Source organism: Melampsora larici-populina (genome assembly GCF_000204055.1).
Source record: "Melampsora larici-populina 98AG31 unplaced genomic scaffold MELLAscaffold_33, whole genome shotgun sequence".
Taxonomy (NCBI): domain Eukaryota; kingdom Fungi; phylum Basidiomycota; class Pucciniomycetes; order Pucciniales; family Melampsoraceae; genus Melampsora; species Melampsora laricis-populina.
The window spans coordinates 83,880-99,164 of record NW_006768797.1 but is presented as its reverse complement, the minus strand read 5'-3'; the positions used below and the strand labels follow the sequence as shown (position 1 = coordinate 99,164).

The 15,285-nt window shown below is 40.4% G+C and overlaps 2 protein-coding genes across 2 annotated transcripts; both read right to left on the bottom strand.

Moving 5' to 3' along the window:
- Positions 1 to 11,911: 11,911 nt before the first annotated feature.
- MELLADRAFT_124297 (uncharacterized protein) lies at positions 11,912 to 12,282 on the bottom strand (the record flags this gene model as incomplete). Its single annotated transcript, XM_007412790.1, has 2 exons — positions 11,912 to 12,202; positions 12,280 to 12,282. The coding sequence occupies 2 exons, from the start codon at positions 12,280 to 12,282 to the stop codon at positions 11,912 to 11,914; spliced, it is 294 nt and encodes a 97-aa protein (XP_007412852.1).
- Positions 12,283 to 14,287: 2,005 nt separating this feature from the next.
- MELLADRAFT_89813 (uncharacterized protein) lies at positions 14,288 to 14,897 on the bottom strand (the record flags this gene model as incomplete). The annotated part of the gene is made up of 3 exons (XM_007412789.1): positions 14,288 to 14,442; positions 14,513 to 14,629; positions 14,690 to 14,897. The coding sequence occupies 3 exons, from the start codon at positions 14,895 to 14,897 to the stop codon at positions 14,288 to 14,290; spliced, it is 480 nt and encodes a 159-aa protein (XP_007412851.1).
- Positions 14,898 to 15,285: the final 388 nt, after the last annotated feature.

Genomic DNA, 15,285 nt, shown 5'->3' with positions numbered 1-15,285 from the left:
ACCAGGGCCATAGCAACGATATCATCCTTCTCACAGACTACAGCGTCAGGATCCTCCTGGCTACTGTCCTCGTCGTCTACCCCATCGGCTTGTTCAGGTAAACCTTCAAGATTTTCTTCGTCTGATTCGGAGGCGTCGATCTCCAGACCGTCCTCGCCGCCATTGATCTCGAGGCTTGGAATTGGAAGAGGTAGTCCATGGGGTGTGGTTGGTTTGGCGGTGCTCACCTTCTGTCCAAGCGCCTTCAGGCCATTCCCAACAACGAGATTGAGTTTATGGGCATAGCAGCGCACATGATGCGTTTTGCCATCCCAAGTGACTGGATCCTTGTCCTTCGCAAACATCTCCTGTAACTCCGTTGCCATAGGGCCGTTGTTACCACCGCTGTCCGTGGTTTGAGCTAGCATGTAAGGATAAGGAAGAACATGTTAGCTGAAGAACAATTAAAGATAAAAAGTTATGAAAATATAGTTTTAAATGTGGGACTTATCTTTTTATGAAGGCCGTGACGAGTTAAGAATCTTCCAATAGGCCTTGCTAAAAGAGCACCGAAGTGGCGCCAAGCGACCATTTTGAGCGTGAGGTGGGTAGATTTGTAATTCCAGTTCGAGTCTATGTAGTTAGCCGATGCTCCTATAAAAGCATACCTATTTCCTTTGGTCGTCCATACGTCATGGATTAGGCAGAACTTGCCCGGGTTGTCCTGTGAAATCAAGAGATATGATCAATTAAGTAAGAGAAGGAAGCAAAACAGATAAAGATTGATGAATAAAAAAGGAACTCACTCTGACACCGTTGATGGCCTTACTGTGTAACGATGAGTGAAGAATGACAGCTTGCTGAGCGGCCCAAGTTCTTGAACAAACAACAGCACCTCAATTGACGGTGTAAAAAGCCGCACGAAGTGCGGGGTCTTCAAACCTAGCCCAAGGTAAGGCATGACGCACGATCCACATGACTAGTATCATGTTAACTAAGTCTGCTGTGAAAGTCGGTCCATTGAGATATGTTTTCAAGTTGTTCTTGTTGTTCTTCTGAGTGGCCTGTTGTTCACCATAAGAAGGAGGGAGATCCACGCCAGCCGCGATTGCTTGATGTCGTTGCTTGCAGGAAGGACGATTGGCATTGCCATCTCGATGACCCCACAAGTTCCAATACGAACTCACGCCACCTTTATAGGTATTGTGACACCATCTGCACTTATAAGACACTCCCTAAAAACCAATCGATTTTAGTTAGCTTGAATGATCACTACGCCAGTAGAAAATGATAAGCAAGAGAAACCAAACTTACGTTTGGTGGAAGGAAATACTTGAGCAGGTCCATCACATCAAGTGACTGACTCTGGTTATAGCCAGGCGCATGACTGGAAGAGACAAACTTGACTTCTGAGTCTTGGGATACATCCATATCGGCTGGTACCTCATAGACCTATGTCAGAAAGTCCAGCCATCAGCGTTTTAAACTAAAGCCTAGTAATGAAGCTACAAACTTACATCATTAGTAGGTTGGGCAGACAGCTCGGGTGAGCCAATGCCTGAACTAGTCGATACAGAACGTTGGCTACTCGGTCCATTGGAACGTTGGCTACTCGGTGCTAGAGTCTGAAAAACGAAATCGAATTGATATACAATCAACTTTGTGAAAAAGGATGTTGATGGATGTTGTTCACTTACGTTTGACTTCAATCGCTTAGAGGTAGAGGGTTGGGGACTCGGTGATCTGGCATGTTTGCTGGTCGAAGATCGTTTCTAATAAACGTAACAGAGTCAATGATGTACATAATGCAATATGTACATCATTGCACTAACCTTTTGTTTTTCAACTGGCTTAACCTTTATGGGAGCGGCTGATGGCACTCGAACCGTCTTGGACTTGTTTTTAACTGCCGGTGGTCGAGGTGAAGCAGGACGATGAGCGAGCGGGCCAGGCAATTCACCTTCCGAACTCAAAAGTCGAGAAATAGCGTTACGGGAGTCGTTTGGAGTCACGACAAAGCCGGGCTGAGGTCTAGAAGGACTCGGTGGGCGAAGGCTCCTAGCGGTTGATTTGCCTGGTACCTGAAGGCCACTTTCCGGCAACGTTTGAGAGGAGTTTTTGGACATGGTGATGAAATGAAAGAAGGCAGGAATGTGTCTAAAGAAGATTGGGGATTGCTGTGTAAGTAATTTTCTTGAAAAGGACAAAGTGATCGATACATCACTCACCTTTGAACATATCCAGTACCATAGGTTTCAAAACCACGGTTCGGCCATGGTTGAAAAAAGATCCAGGGGGCAGTGTGTAGTGTTGGAAGGGGTGGAGGCGTCCAATCGTGACGACCGTGCATTGTGATTGTACGATATGAGATGATGGATGTGGAGTTGGATGAAACGGAGTAGTTCCAACCCTGTACCCAGGATACAGCCAACCCTGGGTACAGGGTTTTGCCCCGCTATATAGCGGGGCCATCGCAATCCCGGCCCGTTGTGGAGCGATTTTACCGCTATGGGGTTTTTCACGCCGGGATTGCGGTGCGCAGCCACCGCTATATATAGCGGTGGCATAGCAGTCATCATTAGCGCTCCGCAACCGCTCCGCAGTCACAATTTCAAGCGGAGCGGTTGCGGTATTGGCACAACTACCTCTTGATTTCAGCTACTTTGTGTTGCGTGGAACAAACATTATCTTTGGCAGCTGATATTGCAGTTCCAGGACAAGGTTCTTTGAAACCAAAAACAGCTTTGTGGTCTGCAGGAACACAAGAATGGTTGAGAGCTGGTATCACAAAGAATGACCAATTCTCTGAAGCTCTTGGTTACCTTTCTTCCTTTGAAAAACACTTTAAGAAGAAGAACCACATCATACTCATTGATTAATTTGTTCCATTTCATTTTTTACTTTATCCTCATGCTTGTTATTGGAATTGACCTGCTTCTCTTGTTATTGCTAGTCTCACTTGTTTTTTTCCCTCATCTTACCTTGTCACTTGTTTATCTTGATGTGATTCATTTGATAGTTTATAATAGGGTCAATATACATTTTGACCCTGGTTATGTTTTTCTATTGTTCCTTACTATTTTTCTCTGATCTTATTAACCTTTCAAGTCATTCTCTACAATTCCTTACAGTGCTTTTTAGTTTTCCATTTTCTCAAATTTGTCATTGAATACTTTTCCAGTCACTCTTTACACGGTCAATTTAGTATGCCTTACATGTTTTGAAGTCCTCCCTCCTATATTATTTGTACATACCTTTTTTCTTGTGAATAATTGATAAAAAAAAATTGTGAATAGAAGACTGTGCCGTGCCGCTGCCTCAGCTGTAAAATCGACAAAGCAGAGCAAAAGCGGCTTGACAAGCTGCCGTGCTGACTTGCATATGTAGCGCTCCAATTGCCAAAGTGGAGAGCTGGCTGCGCTACATGCAGCGCAATATTGCCGCGCTAAAAAATCTTGCCTTGAAAGCGGGGCAAAGCTGAGCGGCTTAGGTGTTGGCCAAGCTCAAAGAGAGTTTGTATTCTGATTTTGCTACGGTCAAGAAGGATGTCCTCAAGGTTATAGATGAAGAAATTATCTTTGTTTGACATTCTCAATCTTCTACTTCTTGTTCTTCTATGGTCAAGCCTCCTGATTTGCCATATCTTAGTCTCAATGATGATGCTTGTAATGTCCCTGGTTGTATTATTCCTGTTTGTAATGCATTATTTGCGTCTTTGGCCTGTTTTGCCAATGATGATTGCAAAATCACCTGGGTTTCTTGTCATTTACCTCTGGCTTCTGGAGCACATGATTGGTGGTTAAGTTTGTTATGTCTCAATAATTGCAAAAATGGTGCTTTATAATTGGATCAACTTTTCTATTACTCCTACCTATTTTACAATTGACACTTGGAAATCTTTGGCTGCCTTATCCAAGAGATTTCTGGAAGATTTTGGTGATGAGTTTGCTGGACAATTTTCATTTCTCAAACTTCAATCTTCTAAGCAAGGAAGACCTGTTGGCCAATTCATCTCACATACTTGAACTTTTCAATGTACTTTTAATGAATATGTTTACTACTGGTTTGTGTCCAGATGTTAAGGATTGTGCCCTCAAGAACCCTGATTGAACCAAATGTACTACAGTAGAAGAGTGCCATTCTGTGGCATTGACTTTGAATAATTCCCAACCCATGCAACAGGCTTGTCCTGGTCAATGCAACCAAAGAGGATAACAGCAGTTTTGCTATGTTTGCCTTTGTACATACAAGGTGATGGATGTCTGGGAACTTTCACCTTTGACGGGTGGTGTGTGTGGTGATTTCACATTGACAAAGTCTTGAAGATCAGCAGTCATTGGATGAGCAATGGCATCACCGGCCCATTTGACATAGTTTGTTTTTGCACATTTTTGAAGAATGGACATGATGAGTGTGATTGTTTCAAAATATAGTGATGTTTTAACACAAAATTTTGAGTGTTTCCAAAAAAGAATTGAATGAATAATAGGGGGTTTCAAGTTAGTTTTTTTTATTTTTACGCTACAACACCTTGCCTGTTGTTGCAAAATATGTGTAAATTTTTTACAGCGGGACACCTTTTTAGGTGTCCCAAATTATAAATATGTTGTTTTACAAAGTTTTTTTTACAAACAACTTGTCTGAATCTAAATACTAAAAAGATGGACCACTCGCATGAGTTCGGGTCTCTCCTCTTCTCCGTTGGTCGGGTTCATCTCTGAATATCCGGATTGGCTTTTGCATGCTGCCAAATAGCTTTTGCCATCCAGCTTTTGTTAGTTACTGCTTTTGTTCTCCAGTTGCTTTTATGAGCGCTGTTGTTAGTTGAATCTCAAACTTTTTGTGTAAAAAAGCCAGGTTTGCAAAGCAACATTTGTATTTTTGTTTCCACTGATTGCGTTCTTCTTTTTCAAGAACGGTAAGTCTCCGCTTCAATCACAGTTTTGAACAATAACAACTTTGTTCATAGTTGTATTTAGCGCACCAAAGGTGCATGTCCTCACTCAATGGCAATTCCAGGTCGATCGACATGGCACTGTTCATCGATTTCAATATTTTGGTACTTTTTGTTTTCTTTCTTCAATAAAACACAATTAATTTACCTCTTCTCTTTGTCATTCAAAGTCCTTTTGATGACTTTTTACATTTATTTGCTTTTAAAAGTGAGGTGCATTTCATATCACAGCTACCTCACTTTTGCACCGCGTGTGGGGACCAATCCAGGCTATAAAATGGCCCACTTTCCGGTTGCCAACACATTCCCACAGTTTCCCGCGCTCCATGGACAATGCTGCTCTTGATATTTTCGTACCCCACATAACTGTCCTACTTTTATCATCCCTTTTATTATTGCTTTTATTGTCACTCTTATTATTGCTTTTATTATTGCTTTTATTATTGCTTTTATTATTGCTTTTATTATTTAGCACCAATCTTAAGTTCTTTCTTGTATTCCATTTCAACCGCGTAGATTTGGATAAAAGATAAAACAACATGAAATGATTTCAATTTTCCTCTGCTCTACATCATGAATCCTCAAATCAAAATTATGCAGTTTTGATCAGTTATAATCACAGCGGAGGTTGAACAAGTTGAGGTTGAATTACAAGAAATGGTGACTTCTTAATGACTTCACAACTTTTACTTCCCACATGTAGCAGATATGTAGTGTTATACTTCCTGCTTTGTTTTCATCAACCAACATTAGGCTGGTGATGATTTACGATGTAATTTGATGATGCTTGCCAATTTCAACTCAACCATTCCTCCTTTGACCTTCTGCTCTCTTGGTCAACATTTGTCAGTTTTCAGCAAGAGAGCAAGACAGAGATAGAGAGGTTCAAAGAGTCAAATAGAGATGAACATATATTCAATTATTTTGTCTCACAACTGTAAGATCAAACACATTTATAACAAAAAATGGAGCAGGTATGAATGGGACACAGTACAAGGAGATCAAGAAAAATAAGAGGCCCATCTGGGAATTTCTTTTCACTATAAAATGGGATAAGTGATTTGATCCAATCCATCAAAATGACTTGTTAATTTTTAGCCTCTCAGAGCAAAGAACACATTGGTGCTCATAATAATTAAAAGAGAAATCAACTTTGCAGAAGAATCTGTAACCTCACTCTAATTCCTAAAAAAAACATAAACATCAATCCATCCATACCCTATGAGATCCATCCATTCATCACAAAGAGAGTTGTGATATTGAATATTGCTACATTGATGATTCTCAGATGAAGGAAAACTTGGGAAATCATGACAAATGAGAATTTGGATTTGGCTTCATTCACAAGTTGGTCTCAAGAAATTGACTTGTGTTCAGATCTTCAGCCACTTCTATCCTTTTGGAGTGAAGAATCAGCTCCGGAAGCATTATATGAAACAAATTGAGTCCATTATTATTCTGCGGTTGAAGGAAGAAGCAAAATTTAACTTGTTGTATGAAACCATATTCCCAGATATCAATTTCTTAGACCTGGCTCAGTAAGTCTGCATCAACAAGTGCCTTCCAATCAATCACCAAATTCTTCCACAGAGACAAAAACAATAGATCAACACCAGAATGTAATTCACATACCTGTTTCAGAATGATTTCAATAACTGCCAAGTTATTAGAATCCAGCCTATCTTCAAGTTGCTGAATATGATCAACAAAATTAAACAATTGATTCTTCTGATTCAGATAATCATCAATTTCTACAATGGTAAAAATTCTAATCAAGGTAATTCAAATTGTTGTTGAAAGAATGGATTCAACCACAGGGTTGACCTCAGAGATAGGAATTCTGGAGCATAAGTTTTTACTCCTATATACTATCATGGTGACAAAACAAACCTGACCATATATTGTTCAAACAATGGTGATACATGTAATTTCCCATTTTGGCCCATACCAGATTTAAGGTGGCCGGTTGAATACCTTGCAAGGATGGGTTTAGTAATATGTATGGGTTGTATTCAATGTTTAAAGTGGTTTAAGTTACAGTGTGCTAATCTGGAACAATTGGACAAATAAAGGGTTCCCATGTTGCGGGCATGCTCGCATGTTCTCTAGTTTATAAAAATTATGCAAAATAAAATCTAACTTGAAACCCCCTAATAGTGTTTACTGGAACACTGGGCTCATAACCAAAGAAGCCAGGATATTGTGTGGTATCTGGTTAGAAAGCAGATCTAGCTTTAGTCTTATGCAAGAAGACTATAAGGAGATCAAGAGAGCACAATCTGTGAGAAGGATTGGTGTGAACAGAAACAATTAGAGTTCAATGAGGAAACAGAATAACAACAAGTGGAACAGGTTATTCTCATATATATGAAGCTCGACAAACTCAATTTTTGTGTGATGATGTACAAAAGAAATGTATCATAATGCACATCTAAGTAATCATGTCTATACATGTCCTGCAATTGCTATGATCAATTTGTGATATTAATTGATCACAACCTGAATTTTTTGCTGGTTTAGGGTTTTCGAATAAGTTTTATAGTGAAATGTGAATGATGACAGTGGAATCTGTTCAAGTCAAGACCTGATTCACCACTTGTTTACATAGTTGCTTTCAATTTGTTTTCTCAAATGTGTTTTTCTTATTTTTTTCATCTGCATTGTTTTTCTTATCTTTCAATAATCATCTATCAATTGAATTCGCCTTTTTTGTTCCATTTAATCAATTTCCCCTTATCTTTAGTAAAGCAAAAACAAACTTCAAGTCATTCCTTGTTTTTTGAAATTTAGAATATCTTCAGTTTAGTAGGATTTATTTGGATTAGTCTTAACAAGGATGAGGATTTCAGTGAGAAAACTTATAAAGGTTTGGAAGATATCAAAAAAAGACATGAATTCCCCCAATGGTCTATCTATCCAATGATTTGTAATATGGGGCCAAACTTCTTTGAAATGTGTGTTTTGGGTAACCCTTCTTTTTGTTTTCACATTTGATCTGATTCAATTTGACTCTTGTTACTCTGTGATCCATGTTGATGAGTTATGAGCTATGGTATGTATATCAACTCACTCTTTTGAATACCTGTTGAATCTATGAGTTTGGAAATATAAAGCATGCAAAATTCTTTACCAAATATATAATTCAGATAGCCTGGATTTTAAACTTTGGATTGCTTACAAGAAAGGGCTGTCTGCTTTTTTAAGAGAAATTCAAGGCTCTGGATGATTAAATGTGTTGGTACTGAACCCTCTGATCAGAAAATGCTTAGTCAAGCCTTCAATCCTTGCAATCCAATCAATGAGTGTGTATTTGATTGGATTTTTCTCATCTCTTGTTGAAAAGAACCACACATTGAAAAGTATATAGGTGGATCCTTGATCAATCAATATTTGAAAGATGAAGAGGACATATTCAGTCTGAGTCTACCTACCACTATAGCTCTGAGATGATCTGATTTACTTGAATTGGAAAAGAAACCACTGGAGATATGAGCAAAGGATGTTTCAAATGAAGATAGAGATTATAAGAGTACAAGCTTTGGAAGAACACAAGAGTTCTCAGTAAGTGCTAAGAGAACACAAGTGTTGTGGAAAAAGCAAAGTACCTAGAGGTATGAGAAGCACTGATAAGAATGAATTGCTTTAACACACAACACTACATGATAGAACAAACCTTTGAAAGAACACAAGAGTTCTCAGTAAGTGCTAAGAGAACACAAGTGTTGTGGAAAAAGCAAAGTACAGTCGAACCCGCGCAATTGCATAATTTGGGTGGACGTCCCGAGCTATGCAACTTCACGGGTTATACAAATTGGCGAAATATCCCATAATGCATAATTGTATGCAAAAAGGCGGAATTGCATAAATATATGCAATTTTGCGGGTAGAGTCAGGGGCCTGAGCTCGGGGCTGTGGTGCAGTTCAGGGATCAGGTATCATGCATACTCATATGCCTTCTCAGGGTCTTTTATTGTATCATGTGGCTCAAAGACCGGAGTGGGGATTGTATTTTCATTTTTGTTGTGTATAAATAATCTACTTACATCGATATCAACGATGATTCAAGGTCATTTGTAGAAATCAGTAATACAGGCTTGTTTTTTGTTGCCAAATGCGATCTTGGACTTTAACATATCTATGTATTTCTGTAAAGGTGAATCCAAGTTGAGACCTTCGGCTGTTCCAGTACCTTTCATGTGATCGATGACAATAGATAAAGCTGCTAAGGTCTCAGCATCTGTAGGAATGGATTTGAGCTCGAGTTCAGGTTCAGCTTCCTCTTGTGGTGTGTTGACTTGATCAAATACTTCCTTGGCAGTTGGGATTTCTTGGAAGACAGGAGTTTCTTCTTCTGGATTCAATAGCTCCTGAATTGACATCCTATTCTTTGAAGAGAGTAGGCCAGCATCTTGAAGTTCTTGTAGACTTTTCTCGATTTCAATCTCAATCTGAACAGGTCCTTGATTGATGCTCGAAATCCTATGATTCAGGGAAGAATTGTCGATCAGTATTTATAAATGTGAACGAGAGACTCCAAAATATACTGACTCGACTTCATCCTCGAACTTGATGATACCACTGTGGCGCCAGCAGTTTCGGATTGTATCACGAGTCACTGAGTGCCATGCATGTTTAGCGAGTCGAGTGGCGGTAAGGATATCAATATCGTACACTTTGGTGTTCTCCACAGTGTTGTTCAAACGTCGAAATGCACGGTTAAGGAACCGTTTACGGTAGTGAGCCTTGAAGGCCTTAATGATACCAGCATCGAGTGGCTGAACATGGGCTGTAAGATTGGGTGAGAAGAAAACGAGTCGGATGTTGCTGAGTTTATTTTCTTCAATCTTATGACCAGCAAAGTTATCAAGTAAAAGCAAGATCTTCCTCTTATTGGCTCGGAGTTGTCGGTCCCACGCAAGAATCCACAACTCAAAGATAAAAGACGTCATCCATGATGTTGCATTGAAATAATAGTCAATTCCCAGATTGGCTGGGGTCTTTTTGTTGAAGCATCGAGGTGATTTCCATCGTCCAATAAAGGTAAGATGATGCTTGTCGGATCCGTCAGCATTACAGACGCACACAACAGTGATTCTGGCTTTTGAGCCTTTCACACCAGGAGTGCTGACACTTGCTAAGCCCCGGTCCGGTGGCATCCTGTGACAGACCCAAAAGAAGATGTATGTTTGAGAGGAGTCATCAAGGGAAGAGCGAGACAGAAAAAAAGGACTTACACGTAAAATAAGCCAGTCTTGTCCATGTTATAAACATCTCTTGGTCCATATTCAGCTACAACCTCTTTGATTTGTTCTCTTTCAGCTGTGACTGTTTCAGGTTTAGCAGATCCAGCCTCTCCATGCCGCTTGAATTCTCAAAGGCCATGTCGGTTTTTGAACAAGTCGAGCCATCCACCAGTGAGGGTGAGCCACTTCTTGCTGTCAATGTTTTTCATTCGAGCAAAGTGGTGCCACTTTTCCTTGATTTGTTCGCCAGTAATAAACTGGCCAGTCTGCTCGCACATATGACACCAAGTGACAAGGAGCTCCTCGATCTCTGGAAACTTGACATCAGCTTTTCGTTTAGTTTGAGAACCGGTATTGTTGGCGATCTTGCGGATTGAGTCTTTATCTTTGAGCCAACGCGAGATATTAGGTTGACTGATTCCCATGTTGGGATAGATCTCTGAAAAGTGAAGATAAGTCTTGGTTTGACTTTTGCCGTTTGCATAGTACCAATCAATTACTTCTGAACGTTGAATGTAAGTTAGACTTTGTTTGTGTTTTGATGTTTCTCAAGAGGAGCGTTCTGATTGGACAGCTTTGGAAAGATGAGAACGAGGCCTTTTGCGTTGGCCGTTAGTGGGGTCGTCGGTAGTCGAATCCTTTTTGCGTTTGTACATTTTCTTCGTAGCAGCTTCAACTAAGATGGCCTGATAAGATGATATTATAGATTGAATAGCTTCGTATTCATGGTATGCAAAGCAGTATGGTTTGTTATCTTTTGCAGCAAGAAGTTGGTCAATCAGAATTTGTTCTGTTATAAAATTACCGCTTTGATCCAGCCATTCCTCATCAGCAGCAGAAATCTTTTCGCCAGCGTCTTTGCGAGATTCAATATCGTCACGTCGCTTTCTAGAGTTGTCTTTCAGAGTTTGAAGCCCTTTCTCAAGTAAATGGAGTTCGTGCTCCTCCGAGTTCATATCAGATGGAAAAGCAGCCGGAAGGAGCGGAGTCGGTGCAAGATAGATGATGTTGATGATCTTTGTGGCGTGTATGGGGTTATGGGCGTCGAATTTGAGGGGCTCAGCAGCCAGGGAAGGGTCTTCTGACTCGTTCATGTTTGGTTTTGTTTGTGATCGAAGCTCAACCCCCCTCCAAAAGCTATGCTTTTTGGCGACGGAGACCCGGTTTTTTCAAAATTTAAGTTATGCATTATCATTTTTGGCATAATTATGCAATAAGCCCAGATTTTAGCCCGCACCAGGTCCGGGGAAGCCCTGGCCTATGCAAAACGACCGAATATGCAATTGCGCGGGTATGCAATTGCGCGGGTTCGACTGTACCTAGAGGCACGAGAAGCACTGATAAGAATGAATGAGAAAACAAGACAACAAGTGAGGACAACATTGATTCTTGTATAGAAAAGTGAACTCGTAGAACCAAGGTACATACAAGTAGATTGAGAAGAAGTACAACATAATGATGCCAGAGAAGAAATGAAATAGATGAAGTTGACATCATAGAGATATTAACTATGACAAAACATAATGAAGTAGTAGACAAGTTAATTATCTCAATAGAGATGATGGAAGAGCAACAGAATACTTGCAAGTGTTGCATGTGTAGTAGTACCTGGCAGTACACACGGAAAAAAACTACTCATGTGAGTCGCTTGCACTTTGTTGATCTTTAGATTACTGCTACCAGCGCTCCTGCAGAGTGGACGTTTCAACGTGGATTTTTACGAACAGCCACTTGTTTAGCAGGTATCACAAGTAGGGAGGTCCCCGTTGAAAGGACATCTTTCGACACTGCCACGTTCACATAATGGTTTCCACTTCTGAGTATTACCAACTACGCGATCCATAACGCAGATGGGGCTTCCTACTTGCATTGGACGTTTCAAATCGTTCATGCACCGTGATTCGCCGCCACCGCATCGCGGGACACAGCCTCTTCTTGCCGATACAACTACAACGGATGGCATCAGTCCTATGACTCCTAGGAGGCTCAAGCTGACCACAACGAATGGAGAAGCAATTTTGATGATCTAGAAAAAGGAAATGGCACATTGGATGTCAATGATTACATCCTGATAAAAGATCTTGTGCTTCAACTTCGACTGACCATATTGTTGATAGCTTTGTTTATGGTGAAACTGTAAAGATTCGAAGTCGCGAATTTGTCTGGGAGAGACAAAAGGGACTCGCAGTAAAATTGTAAATGTGATTGACCATGAGAGTCAGTGAAACAATAAGATACTCACATGGTTAGTTTTGATAGACAGGCGAGATCCAGTCTTAGTTAAGGGGAATTGATTATGATTGGTGAGAATGGGGAGTTCGGTCTACGAGCGCGGCCTGTTTATACACCACCAATTGTGTAAGGGTGGCTCTGATAATCACTACTAGAAGGTCTAGCTACTTACTCAGTAGTATTCTTGACAAAAATTTCCTCTGGTTACGTGGAATATAGTGTGCAATGAAACCTAAGTATCAAGGATGAAATGATATATATATATATATAAGTATCTTTAATCTCATCAAAAAAAGAATACTAATTTCTTTACAAAATGCATGGGCCTATTGATCACTTACAATTACATAAGGTAAGCAAGGGATTCCTAAAGGAGGTCCGGGGATTTTGGATGACTTAATCGTGTTTTGAAAATCGGGAAGTTGAACTGAGGTGGACTACGGAATGATCAAAGGAAGAAATTTGAAGTAAGCACCATTAGGGACACTCTGTATATGAAACTGAGAGAGGTGAAGTACGTTTATTGCACGATATCCAAATCCTAAGATGGACGATGTTATCTGCTTTTAAGAAGTGGTATGATTCAAGAGAAAAGATATAGCTTTTATAAAGAAATAATAGGATTTCTAAACTATTGAATCACTGGACTTGCTAAGAAAAGATAACTAAACTGTTACTTGGATTTGAATGGTATAATTTTCTTCTTTTCTTGCAAGGAAGGGTCGAATTTATATTTTTTATTTTCACAGCGAAGAAACCAGTGTTAAGCCCCGCGACAGTCAATCGTTGATCGATTTGCGTTAGCCAATCGGTAAATTTAACGATTGGCTAACGCATGCAGTGTCTTGCTAGCCCCGTCATTAACTTCAGCACACCAACTCGCCAACCCGACTCAGTCGTCGACTCAACTCCTCTCGACTCCCAGCACCAGAATCAAGAATCAATGGAGACTCAACTATCTATTGATACATTGAACTCGTGGTATGTCTAGCTTCTTACTGTCTGATGCTGTTTACCCAATGTTGATTGAGATTGTTCTACTTTACATGTGATCATATAGGTTTTTGATAAGATTTTAGACCGATCGAGATCGATTTCTTATCGTTTGTTTCGATTTTGGAAGGGTTCCAAAGGTTTCTTATTCTTTGGATCGACTTTAAAATGATTTTAAGTCAATTTATCTATCTCATTCAACCGTAGGGGGCAGCTATACAAAAGGATCTTCCTTATCTGCATTTCTTTCCAAATTCTCAATGGTCTTCAACATGATCTCTTTTAAGGAATGATGAAGTGAACTTCTTATATTTGCTTGTCTACAAACCTGCCTGTGCCAGCCATCCAGCTGTGATGAGATCTCAAGTTGATCTTAAATGAACTTTGCTGCCCAAAAGCTCTTGACACCGAGCAATTGTACTATAGGAGCGTGTCTTAGGTGTTGAATCTTGAGCTGTGGAAACAAGTCGGTAGAATTTTACACTGACTACTTTACACCGACTTTCCCGGTGTAAAACAGTTCCTGTGTAAAATTCGAAAAAAGGCCCTCAATTTCGAATTTTATACCAACATTTTGTTTTTTTTTTCTGTGCAAAATATCCCTGTGTAAAAGACTTGGTGTAAAAACATGGAGCCCCACCTCAACATGCAATTTTACACAGCAACTTTTACACCGTAAATCCCGGTGTAAAAAATCTCAGTGTAAAAAACCAGAAATGCCACCAAAAAAAGAATTTTACACCGAGACACATTACACCGTCTCATTCCGGTGTAAACAAACACAGTGCAAAAATGCATTTCATGCAGAATTTTACACCGCCAGAATAACATTTCTACACCGACTATCAAAAAAGACAAAAGAGATCAAAGAAACCTTATTACCAAGTCACACACGTCGTCTCCTCTTTCCTGTGGCATTAACCTCCGATACATCAGCCTCCTCGATGGAGGGCGGCTGCTCTTCAACTAATGCCCAGCCTTTCCATTTGGAATTTCTGGCCTTGGCTTCGACCTTAGCTTTCTGCGGCGGGTTGCGTTTGGCTTTGAAAAACCGCAAAAGACTGACTTAGCCCTGTTCATTATAATCAGAAACGAAAAGTGTTTCACTTACTAGGTTTCCTCACAGTGACAGTTTCCCCTGCGTCAACCACCGTAGACTTTTTCGAAGTAACTGCGGCTCCCTTCTTTGTAGGCGCTGCTATAGCTTTTTTCGCAGGTTGGCGTTTAGCTTGGAAACATTTAATCAATCAGCCTAAGTTTGTGAAATTCAAAATGATGTTCCACTTACCTGGACCCTTCTTGACTACTATTGGCGGCGCTGAAACCTTGTCCAAGGATGGTCTAATCAGATCTTGTTTGATCGCCGCCCTTTGGATATTCTCAACAAAAGATGATATATCAGGACCCCGGTATATATCTGGTTTGTTGTGAAGATCATTTTCATCGTCACTTGCATTGGGCCGGCCGCCTCCAAAAGGTAAATCATGTGTTGGCATCGAAAAGGGTATGGCTGAATGGTTTTTGGGAAACACCTTCATTAGTCCACAAATTGATTTTTGGATATGGTCTACTTCTGCGGTTGATGGCATTCGTGAGTAAAACACCCAGCTAGTGTTTGGAGAACAACCAGCTAAGCTGGTCACGTCAGTACCTTCCAGCTGAGCTCTCCCTCCGTTGACAAGCTTGTCAAAGTACCACACTCCTAAAATTCCCTCGACTGAGCGCACAATCCGGCACCAATAATGTGAGTGTCCCCAATATCCTCTGGAAACCATAAAGTATTCGACACCACCCATTTCAATACGAGCAGGCCAATTGGTCTCACCCTGGTACCGTCTGCGCTCATCGTCATTCAAACCGGCAACACCATCCAAGAAAAAATAA